General features: G+C 35.6%; 1 protein-coding gene across 1 annotated transcript in view; it reads right to left on the bottom strand.

The window, feature by feature from the left end:
* Positions 1 to 2,873: 2,873 nt before the first annotated feature.
* The window catches only part of FAM210A (family with sequence similarity 210 member A), a 41,115-nt gene continuing 29,017 nt past the window's right edge, over positions 2,874 to 14,971 (bottom strand). The window contains exons 2-4 of the mRNA XM_033087878.1: positions 13,996 to 14,494; positions 8,628 to 8,739; positions 2,874 to 4,092 (exon numbers count right to left, since the gene is read on the bottom strand). Coding sequence (XP_032943769.1) covers positions 3,859 to 4,092; positions 8,628 to 8,739; positions 13,996 to 14,462 — 813 coding nt within the window. The 5' untranslated portion in view covers positions 14,463 to 14,494 and the 3' untranslated portion in view covers positions 2,874 to 3,858. The remainder of the gene's footprint in view (positions 4,093 to 8,627; positions 8,740 to 13,995; positions 14,495 to 14,971) is intronic.

The following is a 14,971-nucleotide window of genomic DNA, read 5'->3' as shown; positions in this document are numbered from 1 at the left end:
TAACATACAGATGAACCAGTAAGAGACTGAACAAAGTTCATATTTGCAGAATAAATAATTAAAAGTACATACCTCTGGTTCTATAGATTTCTAGTTCAGGTGGTTAAACTCACAGGTGGCAGAGAGGTCCATACTTTTCCATATGGAAGCTTCTGTGCCACTTGAGAATCTAGACCTATAAAATCAGATGCACTGCAGACTACGGCATGGATAAAGTCAAGTAAGTATTAGTTTGTCAAGTCAAGGAAGTAACTGCGGCTTAAAAGGTTAAAAATAATTGCAAACCGCAATTACTTTTGCACCAACCTAACAGCAAGCTTTTAATACTGAAAAATACTTCCAACCAATTTTGGTAACATTTAATGTACTTTAGGCCATATGGAAACTCAGTTTTGAAAATCTGAAATGAAGGTCCCCATTTAAAAAAGTGGACTGTAACCAAAACAAGAAGTATGTCTACATACCATGAAAACAAGTATTTTTCAGAAAGAATCCTTTAATTCAGAAATGTGTATCTCACACATATATTTTGTCAAAATTATATCTCAAAAATACCACAAAAGGTGCACTCCCTTTTTCTGCCTCATTTGCTAAAATCACCTTCTGTCCATTTCATTACCATCACCATATTCTGCCACATTCTACAGCGGCCTTGTTTACAATGTCTGAATTGGTTAAGAAATCCTGAAGATGGCTTGAACCCAGTGGAAAGGACAAAGGAAAAAGCTAGATGGCTCTAATATACGACTTGCCTCTTTTCCTGAAATACCTCTTCCGCCCAAACTATTATGATCGTTTAAATTCCTGATATTACCTTCTAAAATCACTGAAATAAGACAGGCAAAAGCTCCATTTCATCCGGGAGCATAAAGAACTATAGTAGTACTTTCATTTGTATATAAATGGGGGCAGATTTTGTAACAATAAATAAACTGAAGATTATGTTTTGAGGCATAATTTTATTATTTTCATTACTAGAAGGTAATCTCAATATATACATTCTTTTTCTCCTTTGTTGAAATCTGTGAACAGTACTTATATACAAAAGGTTGTTTTCAATGAAAGACATTTTTTGGTACTTTAAAAGGTTGGCTTTGTTTGCTATTATTCTTGAACAAACTAAATCTCTTACCTAATCTTTTTCGTTTCAATTGTTAATTCGCTGAGCAAACCCTTTTCATCCACTTTATTTAAGTTAAATCTCAGTCACAGCCCCCTCCTTACCATGTCAACACATCCTACCTACATACAGACATGCAGAACTGCTCTCATAGTTCACAGGAGTTATGGGTGAATTAATCCAAAGGATAAGGTTGATTGTAAATGAAATGGGGTTTATTATTTATATTGCAAACTATTTACTCTCTGAGTAGCGTAACAATTTATTTAACTTGATACAACATATTACAAGTGTCTCCTTGTAAGCTATTTGTAGCTTGCCTTAAAGACTACGTTAGCAATATGCTAGCAATAGCATTTGATGTGATACAAATATTTCTGAGGCCAAATAATGACAAAAGATCTTCTCACATCTTCAGAGAACTTATCATTAGAGAATTTCAAAGCACTCATCAGTATCATAAACACAACACAATTATGAAACTGGATGGCAACAAAACTCAAATGAACTAAATAAAAGGTGGATACTCAGGAAAATAAATTTTAGTCTCAAGATTATTAGTGACTTCTAAGAATCCACAATCAGCATTGAAAAATATGTCCTGTGCAATTTGCAGAGTGAAAAGAAATTGTTTTAAAAGAAAGAGTTCCATATTACACAAGATTTTAAAACACAGGCAAAGTCTCAAGTGGTTAAAAAATAGTAAGAAAAAATAAACAAGAAATGTGTTTATACTTATCTTAGTATTTAATATGTGCAAAAAATGTGAATTATTTAATAAACAAATTAAAATATGTCAATTGTACTTAGATTGGAAAATGTACTGTTAATTTCAAATCACATGTTCAACTCTGTATTAGCAGACAAACCATTCTCCTGATTAATACTGCATGTGGCAGGGGCAGCCGGATGGCGCAGTTGGTTAGAGTGTGAGCTCTGAACAACAGGGTTGCCAGTTCGATTCCCACATGGGCCAGTGAGCTGTGCCCTCCATAATGGACTGAAGACAACGAGCTGCCGCTGATCTTCCAGAGGGGTGGCCGGATGGCTCAGTTGGTTAGAGTGCGAGCTCTCAACAAGGCTGCTGGTTCTATTCCCGCATGGGATGGTGGGCTGTGCCGCCTGCAACTAAAGTTTGAAAATGGCGACTAGACTTGGAGCTGAGCTGCGCCCTCCACAACTAGATTGAAGGACAACTATTTGGAGCTGATGGGCCCTGGAGAAACACACTGTCCCCTAATGTCCCCCAATAAAATTAAAAAAAAAAAAAAAAGACTGTATGTGGCAGAGCAATAGCTCTTGTCCTCTCCCTACTCCACACTACGCCCCCTCAAAAGTAAGATTCCAACTACAGTGTATTAATTTAAGAAGTGTTCCAACTTAATGATTAGATGTATCAAATGTAAACACTTTTTTCCCTTTATTCTCCAGATTTGGCCAAACTAAATATTAAATATAAAAATCCTGCCAAATAGCGATAATTCCTGCAGGACGGCTTCTGGCAAGCCCTCTGACAATCTAGACAATCTAGAAAGAGGCCATTCCCTCTTCCAAATATCAATCCAAGGATCATAATTGAAGTAAAAGCAGTTAAAGCAAAAGGAAACAGACACAGACATCCTCAAACAAACACACACACTCATAGCAACTTTCCTGTCTGACAAAGGCTGGATTTCGTTTAAGCAGATAATATAAAAATTTCAAGTAAAATGCTCAAGCAAGGACATTTCAATATAATGGTAAAAGCAGGGGCTACAATTTAAAAATTTATTCCATAATGACATCAACATTAACTCTGGAACAAAGAAACTAGGAAAGAGCACTGGCTTGCAGAAACCAAGGCCTACCACATGACAGGAAGAGTGAGTCAGCTCCGTGACAACCCTGATGTCATTTTCCTTCCATCCTTCCAAACCTGTATTTGCTTGACAACCACAAGCTTGAGTCACTGCTTAAGATAATCTGATTTCAACAATAAAGGTATAATCATTTTCACTTTTCCTCTGAAAAATTAGATGCAGAGGACACAAGTCACAGTTTTATGTTCTAGGTGAAAAAGTACTATGGCCATATATATTTGCTTTAAAAAATTTGATTACAAGTTTCAGAGAAAAATCATTTTTAAATGGTCAATTTTTTTCATTTACATAGAACCAACACATCTTATTTACATAAAAATGACTCAATTTTTATTCAACTGTCTTCATATAAAGTCTGTATTTTAACTGGTAATTGTTATAGACTCTTTATAGAAACACTACTTCTCCTCTTATTCAAAGGCAGTTTTGAAAATAGTTTGTCTCCACATTGAGAACTGAATATAGTATAATCTCAGAGAATAACATAAAGATGGAGACCGAGTGCTGACATCCTGTTTGGGCCAGATCAGCTATTCAAGGAGTCAATCGCCTCGTATGACTCAGTTATGGCTGCAACAAACCATAAAGCAAGTATGTTTCTGCAGACCTTGAAAAAGAGCTCTGACTTATAAGACACTAACCACGTCTTAATTCAGCTACCGATGTAAAATTCTTATACTGGGTTCATTTTTTTTTTTTCAAAAAACACTGATTTTTCTAGCAACATTTAATGTTACAAAGGTATCTTAGTTCTTTAGCCCTCAGAGAACTAGTCCATTTAGGCAACTAACCAAAAATATAATCAGGAGCATGTATCTTTGTCCATAGTCTCCAAAGGGTTAAAGTGCAGGAATTGTCTATAACCTGTTATATAGCAGCCTATTCCCCTTTTTTCTTAAAGGAAACTTTTTCTTTGGTTTCTTGTAATTTTTCAGTGAGTCTATCCTTTGTTTCTTCCATTTTCTCTGTGAGAAGCTCCTTTGTTTCTTCCATCCTGTCCTGTAGATACTCCTTAACAGGAGGCGGTGTTGATATGTAGCCACGACTACGCAAATACTTCACAGTGAAGGAGGTTCCCCCCAAAGTCACGGTGTATCGGGCAGGTGTTGCAATCTGAAGGAAAAGGCAAATAGGCAGATCAATACCCAATTATGACTATCGTCTTAAGCAAAAACAATCTGAACTTACTTTATTGCTTTCTAAGGCTAATAATACATGGTTCTCCCTCTTAACAAGGGCACTTCACCTGTAAATTCATTGTACAAATACTCATCACTCAGACACTGACCCAGGATTACAGCATGTTCGCAGTGGCAGCCCTGAAGTGTGTTACCGCATGCTGGTGAATCGGGGGTGGGGGTTGAGGGTGGGGGGTGGATTCATTGGGAAAGCAAAGAGGGCTCAGGACCACTACCAACAACAAAGGTACACAGGTCTCTCTCTATTCTTTAAAACCATGACAACCCTCAGACACTTTCGAGAATTAAACTAGAACCGAATTACTTCAGATGGTGAGAGGCAAGCTCAGATCTAATATTTCTTCTTTAGTGAATTTAGTTTCACTTCTAAATCTCTTTCCTTTGACTTTTTCAGTCCTTATGCTCCTTCCTCCTTATAATCTGCTCTGGGCCTGGAATCCCAACCAGAACCTCCAAGAGGCCAACAAGTGGTAAAATGGTACATGTGTTGCAGACATGCACAGGTTTAACTCTGATCAGAGACGTAGGAACCAAAATTAAATAGTAGACAAAATGGTCAAAGAGAATCATAAAAGCAGAGTCTGCATCCATTCTGAAGCTTTTGTATTAAAATTCGCAGTATTAACTGTAGGTGTGCCAGATACCAAAACTCTTTGAAAGAGCTGCATGTGCTCTCCACCCCCAATTTACCTCTTCATTTTCGCTTGAACTTACTAAGCTTTTTCAACCCACCTCTCCACAAAAACTGCTCTCCTCACAGAGCACAGAGGTCCCTGAACCATGAGAAACACCTAAGGCAGCTTTTCCTTGGTGCACTTGCTCCACTTGGCTCTCAGGCCCCCACCTGCTTGGTTTCCTTCCATATCAGAGGCTGCCACTTTCCAGTTGTCCTTGCTGACTGCTCCTCATGTCGTCTACCTCTGAACACAGTGGGACAGCTTTCAGTGCCTGGACTCCTCCTTTTTTCCACCTACCTCACTCCCTCAGCAGTCTTGTCCAGTTTCGTGTCTGTAGTGTCATTTTGATGATTTTTAAATTTAGATTTCCAGTCTCAGCCTTTTCCCTAAATTCTAGCATATACAACCACCTAATCGTTTCCAACTTCAGGTCTAATAGGATCTCAGAATGTCATTTGTTCAAAACTGACCTCTTTTTGTTCAATGGTCCCACCCCAAACCTGCTCCTCTCAAAGTTGTCTGCATCTCGGGAAATGAAAATTCTACTCTTCAGTTGCTCAGGCCCAAAACTTGTAAGATACTTTCCAAATATATCCAGAATCCACCTACTTTTTCTTTTTTTAATTTATTAGGGTGACAATGGTCAACAAAACTACATAGGTTTCAGGTGTACAATTCTGTATTACATCATCTATATATCACATTGTATGTTTACTACCCAGAGTCAGTTCTCCTTCCATGACCATATATTTGACCCCTTTACCCATTTGTATCACTCCCTCCCCCCTTACCCTCTGGTAACCACTAAACTGTTGTCTGTGTCTATGAGTTTTTGTTTCTTTGTCTTGTTTCTTTGTTGCCTTCATATCCCACATGAGTGAAGACACATGGTTCTTGACTTCTTCTGTCTGATTTACAATAATCTCAAGATCTATCCATGTTGTCACAAATGGCAGTATTTCATCTTTTCTTATGGCAGAGTAGTATTCCACTGTGCATATATACCACATTTTCTTTATCCAATTATCCATCGAAGGATACAATAATTTATGGCCACCATAAATAATGCTGCAGTGAACATCGGAGTACATATATCTTTACGGATAAATGTTTTCAGATTTTTAGGGTAGATACCCAGGAGAGGGATCATATGGTAATTTTATTCTTAATTTTTGAGGACCTTGGATACTCTTTTCCATAGCAGCTGTACCAATTTACATTCCCACCAACAGTATATGAAGGTTCCTTTTTCTCCACAACCTCTCCAACACTTATTATTTGCCTTGCTCATAATAGCCATTCTAACAGGTGTGAGGTGATATCTCATTGTGGTTTTGATTTGCATTTTCCTAACAGCTAGTGAAGTTGAATATTTTTTCATATATCTGTTGACCATTTGTACGTCTTATTGGGAGAAGTTTCTGTTCATGTCCTCTGCCCATTTTTTAAATTGGATTGTTTGTCTTTTTGTTGTTGAGTTGTATGAGTTCCTTATATATTTGATATTAGCCCCTTATCAGAGGCGTTTATAAATATCTTCTCCCATTTGGTTGGTTGCCTCTTTATTTTGTTGACAGAATCCATCTACTTCTTCCCGCCTCTCCTGCTCCCACCTTGGTCCTAACCACTATCAGCTCTCACCCGGACTGCTGCAATGACCTCCTGGCAGGTCTTTGGGCTTCGACCCTTGTTCCGTGAGACTGTTTTCAATACAGCAGCCAAAGTGATTTTGTTAAAATAAGTCAGATGCTCAGAACTGCCCAGTGACCTTCTATCTTCTCAGAGTAAAAAACCAGAGTGCTCACAATGGCCCGTCACGACGCCCTGATCTGGCCACTCTGTTGCCTGTGTCCCTGCTCAGTCATCACAGCCACACTGGTTCCTCACCATTCCCTCACATACTCCAGGTATCCTGCAGCCTCAAGACCTTGTACTTTGGTTTCCCCTGCTTGGGACGCTCTTCTCCCACACAGCTAATTAATATTCTCACCTTCTTGTAACTCAACCTCTGAAAAACAAACAAGCAAACACCAAACAACAACACAAACATATCCTCCATCACTGGTTTGTTCTTTCTTCTTAGCACTTACTGCCATCTAAATACACTGTGAGTGCGTGTGCGTATGTGTCTTTTTTCTTAACTTTACCTTCTCTGTCTCTCCAACTGCCTCCTACCACTAGAATATAAGCTCCACGAGGGCGGGTGTTTTGTACTATATCCTATTTAATTACAGTATTCCCAGTACCTAGAATTGGCTCTTGGCACATAGTAGGGGCTCAACAAATTTGTGTCAACTCAAACCACCGTACATTTCAAGAACAGTACAAGGGGGTCATGAGACCATCTTAACCAATGCCACAAGGTCATACAGGTTTTTTTTTTTTCATATTTGCCACACCTCTTTTTGGGGCATTGCCTTATTGAAGCAATGAATCTCAGGGTTTGTTGCTCTACTTGAGAAACCTGTGGGTTACAGTAAATACGCAGGAGAATCCCCCTCCACGTTTCCCACGTCCCGAGGAACAGTGAGTGAGAAGAAACACTGCTGACATTAATCTATCTACATGTATAGCTTCATGTTTCAAGTCCAACGCAACAAAAATGCACTGAGCATTGATTTGCCTACAAAGCACAATGACAGGCATACTGAAAACACAAAGAGAAAGAAGACACGATTCTGAATTCCTGGGCACTCATAATCAAATAAAGAAAACAAACATTAAAAAATACAAGTAACACAGACTGTGATATGAATTGCATAAGAGCTACACACATCATGGGAGCATGGGATAAGGAACAATTATAATTACGGAAATGGTTTAAATCATCATCATGATAGTCTAATTTACTAAGGCTAAATTATACCCATTGTAACTAGAAACTTGATAATTTATGAATTTAACAAGTTTTAATGTTGAAAAACTCAGCAATTAAGCTTTAGCCCTCTAGTCAAAATTTTAATAAAAGAGGAAATCTCCCAAGATTTCAGAGGATTTAATGAGGATGACAAAATAAAACTTTACTTTTGGGTACTATTATATAACCATATTTCTACCTATTTTTATACAACAGAAGTAAAATAACATGTAGTTTCCAAATGCTTTCTACCTATTTCCTTTCTTAGGATGAAGCTACAAAGAACCTCATAATTATTTGTCAATTGAGAAAAATGAGATTAATATGGCTAAATTCCATCATTTACAATGAATCTCCTCTTCTGAAATAAAGACCCATGGTGTAGAAACTATCTAAAGGTGTCATTGTCTAAATTCAGAAAACAGTTATAAAAACTTCTAAAATGAAACATACATACCATCTAACAATAAGTCTAATTAACGTTTATCACATACAACAATCTGAATTAAACTTTACTATTTTACCTATTAAGAAGATGGACTATTATAAACAAAATAAACGCTAAATTTCACAAATAAGTCAAGTGGCATGTGGATCTCTGAGTCAGGAAAATTAATATACTATCAATAGGAAAAATGTCAAAAAGATGACTTCTTACTTGGAAATTCTGAAGTTTCACATTTAATCACAGTGGGTTATGAATAATCTCTCTATTTTCAAAGCACTTCTTCCACAAACATCATTTTATTTACACTTAAAATTTTTAAATTTTAATCATTAAACATATAAGAAATGAAATATAATATTTTAAGTTACAAAAGAGAACTATTGGGTGTTAACATGGAGTTTTCCAGAGAACTGAGCAGGTCACTGGTTAAGGGTAAGGAGCAATCCATTTATAATAATAATACCTACCTTAAACAAGGCATATGCTGTTAGTGCATTTCCACTCTGGGAATTTTTCAGAATGTTTACTACGCTGTCAGGTAACCCAACAAGTTCTAGAAAAGGAACGACATTCACTCCTCTAAGAGAAAAACAGAAAGTAATTTATATATATGTACACACACACACACACACACAGACACACACACACACACACACAAACTTTTAGGGATAAACTTTTTCAAAAGACTATCCAAAAAAACCAAAACCAAATTTTGTTTAAAAGTCAATTCTGCATTATCAAGCACTTTAATTTCACTCTAAAAGAACAATATGTATGTACATAAATATCAGCATCTCATGCTGTATCTTACTGTGTGCAACTTCTTCTGCACAAAGACAGCCCTAATTGGCATATTCAGAAAAACAGAAGCATTTATCAGAACAAAATTAATATCTTTAAGTAACCTAACAGAAAAGGATCAGAATCATTTACCTGATCCTAGTTTTCTCAACTAAACACCACCTCCTTAGAATGCTCCAACTCAAACTTCAAGACCTGAGATTTTTACCTCTACTATTACACGTCAAGCTATATACTATTATTGCAAAAGCAAGTGATATAACATTACTTATTATGTTATTATGCAAAGAATAAATGATTCTACGGGTTGTGAAAATTTCAATTATTCTACAAGGATGCTTCTATGCTATTATCAAACTTAAAAGGCATGTAAAGAAGCAATTACTGAAAACTGCAACAAGTTTTTGGAGGGAGGGAGAGAAGGCAGATATAGTCTGTAACCTGAGCTGTTAAGCCCTAATTTATTATTAGTTTCCTCTGATTATCAACATTTTGTTACATTGGCACTGCAGGCATGTGTGCACGCTGTCTCATTCACTGTACAGTTTTGCAGATATTGAAACCCTTCACCTCTAAATCAGAACAAGGCTCTTGTTCTGTGCTTCTCCTACATAAACATAATTATCACACCAGGAAATTTAACATACACAATAGTACATTATTAATAGAATAATATATTATTTAATATTAAAATTTCCTGAATTGTCCCAGTATGTCCCTTAATGCTATTCTGTCATGTCTCTCTAGTCTCCTTTTCTCTAGAAATGTTCCCCAGAACTTTTTGTTGAAGAGGAAGGCAGGCTGTCTTTCTTGACACTGAGATTTTTGAAGCTTTCAGGCCAGTTGCATGTAAAATGTCAAAAATTTGGATTTATCTGATTGTTTCCTCGTGTGATTAGATTCTGGTTAAATATTTTTCAACAGGAAAGCTGCACAGTTAATTCTGTGTTCCTCTCAGTGTATCAGCAGGGGCCATACAATGTCAGTTTGTTCCATTACTGGTGTAAGTTTGACTCTTGGTTAAAGGTAGGGTCCACAGGTTGCTCCACCATAAACAAACTTTTTCTCTTTGTAATTCAGCAAGCGAATTGCTTGGGCCCATTATCATTATGGTAGTTGCAAACTCCTAAGTTATTTTTAATATCAAAAATAATTTGGGTAACTGATGAAAAGTTGTCCCTCTCTGTGATTTCACTATAATACTAACAAACTAGGGACTACTCTCAATAGATATGGCTGATTATCAAGGAAAATTACCTATCATCTACAAGATGAAACCAGATAAATGAAGAAAACTTTAAAGAGTTTAGTGAAAACATCAATTACAAATCAAAACCAAAATGCTTTTTTCTATCTCCATCAGCAGTTCCTATTAAAGTCTTTCATAGACAGAATCCCATTAAAGCAAGACTTAGTACCACAAAGACTATTCTATAGATTTAATATGTCACTACGTACAGTAACATACTACCACAACATGCTAATGATATTTTCCTATACCAATATAATTATAAAATTATTTCATTAATCATCTCCTAGTTTAGACTAAGCCTAGTATGTAAAATCTACATATTCAACAGCAATCATGAAGGGGAAAAAAAGACAAACATTTGGCCAAACAGACAAAATTAGGTGATTTTTAAAAAAACCATCAAAAAGATCAAACTACCTCAGACACCTTGCATAAGTATCCTTTGTAAAATAAACCAGCAAGCACCTGGTTCCACTTATTTCTAAAATATTGATTTGATGATTTGACTTTTTAAAAAATAAAAATAACTTTCATTTTCTTTGGAATTGCTAAATTTGAAATATTAATGAGGATCTGATTTAAACAGTAATATCCACTTTTTGTCACTTTTTACTCTGAACTTCCCACAGCCTGACAGCAATCTGCTTCACAAACTGCCAGCTTTATGGATATTTCTACTGATGCAGAAACACACAAGGGCAAAGGTACATTCACAGTCTAGATAAAATGCAGAAAAAAATCAGTTGGGATTTTGCCTCCAAGTGGACTTGTAGCTTTAGGAACCTGAGGCCCAAAACATGAGGCATCTAAACTCAGGGACAAAAACCATCATCACACTTCTGGTTAGAAGACATAAGATATCTGCAAGCTTTTGCCAGATAGATGTGACAACAAAGCTTAGGCTAAAATAAAATCTATCAGCATGCACAATTTAGATCTCCCTGAAATAAAATGTTTCAAAAGCCTGACATATTTATCACCGAATTAACTAAATAAAGAATGGCATTTTGCTTTATGGTGACTAGTAAGGTAGTAATGCTAGTTGTCAGAGTGACTAAAACAAACACTGGTCAGCAATGCAGTATGACTTCAAATGTTCATCCTTCAAGTTACAAACTATTTTTTCTTCTTTCTTTTAATAGTTAGGAGGCAACAAGCAAATAACAGAGAACTTTTTCCAGCTAAAACTAAATAAAATAAAATAAAGCCAGCCTCTTGTCAGTTGAATTGAAAAAGCTGTATTTAATACAGTCAACTCCAATTTTACAAAAAAATCATCTCACAATGAAAGATAAACTGCCATTTGAACACATCCTAAATCCTTATTTTCTGATTATTACTTGAGATAAGATCTTCACTTAGAACAAATCAACTTTCAATTTCTGAAATATTAAACATTTAATAAAAACATTAAGGGCTGTTCTGGGAAGCAACACATCCTACATAATACAAATTAGCTATGAGATACTGCTATAACAACTGGACGGGTAGTCATAGCTGGGTAGTAGTGGTGGGTGTGGCAACCCAATTCATATGTTAGCAAACAGCCAAAAGACAAGTTGTGATGGAGAAGGGATATGATTTTAAAGTAGATAGTCTTACGACCATGTTTACACACAAGCATTCTTCAGAAAAAGAGGGGGTAAAGATAAAACTAAGAAAGGTGCATTCTCCAGGGGATGGCAGAATGTCCCCACAACTGTCTCAGGTGCCAGATAGCACTGAAAAAATATTAAGAAGAATTAGTATCACTAGGTTATTTGGGATCTGCTTTTATAGTTATAGAACTCTTTAAAGAAAGCAACGGAAAGTAAATAGAACAAAAGTACTCTTTTTAATAGTCCAAATGAGACCTTCATATTCAATTAATTAAAAACTTAAGATTTCTCCCTCTAATGCCAGGAGGCGAATGCTTATCAAGGGCAACCTAAGGAAGGCAGAAGAAACAAGTATTTCTCATATCATCTTCCACAATATTGAATCAGAAAAATCCTCAATGGCTCAAAAGAAGAAAATTTAACATATAAAAAGCCGTTAATTAAGTAGAAAAACTGAAGGCCTATATAATAATTTTTATTCAAAATGGTACATGATTTTATGCTGTTAAAAAACTAAGGGCTCTGTTAAAAAACAAAACTAAGTTTTGAAGACATCTATAAATATTGTACATGTCCAGAAAATGTCATTAATAAACAGAGATAACTCCATAAATTATATATACAAGGACCTTCTGTGAAAAAAGGAAAAATTCTTAAAGAAAATAATGATACATAAGGAAGGATATGATTGAATAACAGAAACATAATGGAAAGAAAGACGTGGAGAGAAACAGAACAGCATCAATTATGCAAGGTTTTTTTTAAAAAAACCTTTCAGAACTTTTGTAAAGAAACATCTATAATCCCGTTTCTCTAGAATAAGTATTAGGTTGGTGCAAAAGTAATTGCGGTTTTTGCAATTTTTAACCTTTTAACCGCAATTCTTTTTGCACCAAACTAGTACAATCTCCATTCCATCATCTTTTAACTTAGTACATAATAAGCTTTTTCTAATGAGTGAGCTATATATACAAAACTACCATCTTTACTAATACCTTAATATCAAGCTAGAAAATATAACCAAACACTGAAAATTAGTGGACTTTTGGAAAGTATAACATAATTCTAGACCCATCAGGAGAGTTTACTAAAATGTCAAAGTGGTCTACATTGTGCTGTCTCATTGCCCTCAGGAAAATGAGGTCAATGGCCTTGGTCACGACCAGACCAGTACAAGAGAAGTCCACACCATAGGTTCAAAGGAACAGGCAGGTTGGCACCCACTGAGTTATACTAGAAGCAGAAACGGACTGGCACTCACTGGGGACGCTGTTTCTATGTGTATTCCTGCTGCTCCTAAAACAGTGTGAATAATATAACTTACCTTAAAAGAAAGAAACAGAATTTAACAAGAAAGGTACATTTAGAAATTCTGTTTTACAATACTGTATCTGGAGGCTAGGCCTACTAAATTAACTTATTTTTTTTTAAAGTTTATTTTATTGTGGTAAGAACACCTAACATGAGATCTACCCTCTTCACAAAATTTCAAGTGTACAACAAATTAACTCTGATCAGAATAAAAGATATTATTATACTTTGACACCAATCAGATACTCATATGAATAATACATAAAAAATAACATTAAAACATTAAAATAACATTAAAACATAAGTCTGCAGTTTGTTCAATTTTGTGTCTATAACAGATATTAGCCAGGCTTTGGAAAAAATATCTTCCTAATTTCCCACTAAAATCATACATATGGAAAAATACTAGATATGGTTTTATTTATGTAAGTCCAGAGCTCATGGTGCTACCAAATTTCTGAAATCTGATTTTATTTCTGTGCTACCCTAACTGATGATAGGAGATGAACACAGTGATTAAGAGAATGGGCTTTGAAATCAGACTCTGAATTATTTTGGGAAAGGCTAAGTTATTTTGACTTATTTTTGCTTCATCTGTTTTCTCACTAATAAAATGAAAATAATTGCACCTGCTTCATATGGTTGTTTTAAGGATTAAATGAGATAATACAGTCGAAAATTTAGCAATGCCTGATGTACACAGTAAGCAAATGTTAATTATTATTAAAATGTGAAAAATTTATGAAAAATAGTCATCCTCTATCAATTAAAGACATCCAAGCATTTCAAAAACTATTTAAGGCTTTCATTAGTACAATTAAAATTGACATTCTGATAAAACAGGGAAAGGTGCTCAACCAAGCAAAAACTTACTTCATGGCTGCATAATAAAATGTTCCAAACCAAACACCAGAAGTTATTAGATGAACTGGAATCAAAACTTTTCCATATTGTCTAAATGTTTTCTTAAATCGTTGATAAAGATTAATAGATTTGTCTTGTAAAGGATCAGGTTCTTCCTTTTTTTCCGAAGGAGTTCCCGGAGATGTGGTAACCCTTCTCAACAAAATATCTTGCTCCCACTGTTTATGGTGAAGGACGACCCCTGGTTGTGGTGAATGACGATCAAATGGCTTCCGTTCCTTTGCAGTGCACTGGGCAGCAGTTAAGTGCAGCCACTGTGTTTGAGGGCCCTGAACCAAAACTACTCTGGTTTCAGCTTTATAAAAAAGTAATGGTCCCATTATATTTTGACAGTGTCCAAAAAGACCAGCTTTATGTTGTTCCATGCATGTCCTATGTGCCAGTCGGAATACAGTCCTTGGTACATTCCATTGCATTTTTAAGAACGGTGATTGATGGATTTCAGTTTCTACAAAGATTAGATTAAAAATTAGATTATACAGATTTCCATTTTAAACCAATCCACTTAAACATAAAGCATTAACTATTAGGAAGTAAAAGGATAGACATTGCTACCAAATCTACAAAATTAGTGTTAAGGTATACAGTTCTAATACAATACAATCTGAAATCTCATTAAAACACATCATTTAAGTATGATAGACTAAAGGGGAGTCCAGCAGACATCACGTAGGGTAATGTTTTGAGGCTATTTTATTACTACAAAAGGAATATTTATAGGGTACTCTGTTATTCTACAAAGAAGGGATGTAATGTAACAGAAAAGTCATAAGATCTGGAAGCAAAAGACCTGGGCTCAAGTGTTTAGGGAACATAAGTCCACGCAATTCCCTTTTAGACACCAAAACCAAGTCCACTAGTAAAACGAGGATTATCTCACAGGGTGTTATAGGAATTATATGAAATTTCTGATGTAAACTAACAA

Source organism: Rhinolophus ferrumequinum, chromosome 19, assembly GCF_004115265.2.
Source record: "Rhinolophus ferrumequinum isolate MPI-CBG mRhiFer1 chromosome 19, mRhiFer1_v1.p, whole genome shotgun sequence".
Classification (NCBI taxonomy): Eukaryota; Metazoa; Chordata; class Mammalia; order Chiroptera; family Rhinolophidae; genus Rhinolophus; species Rhinolophus ferrumequinum.
The sequence above is the reverse complement of the archived record's forward strand: the minus strand, read 5'-3'. Positions and strand labels throughout refer to the sequence as shown.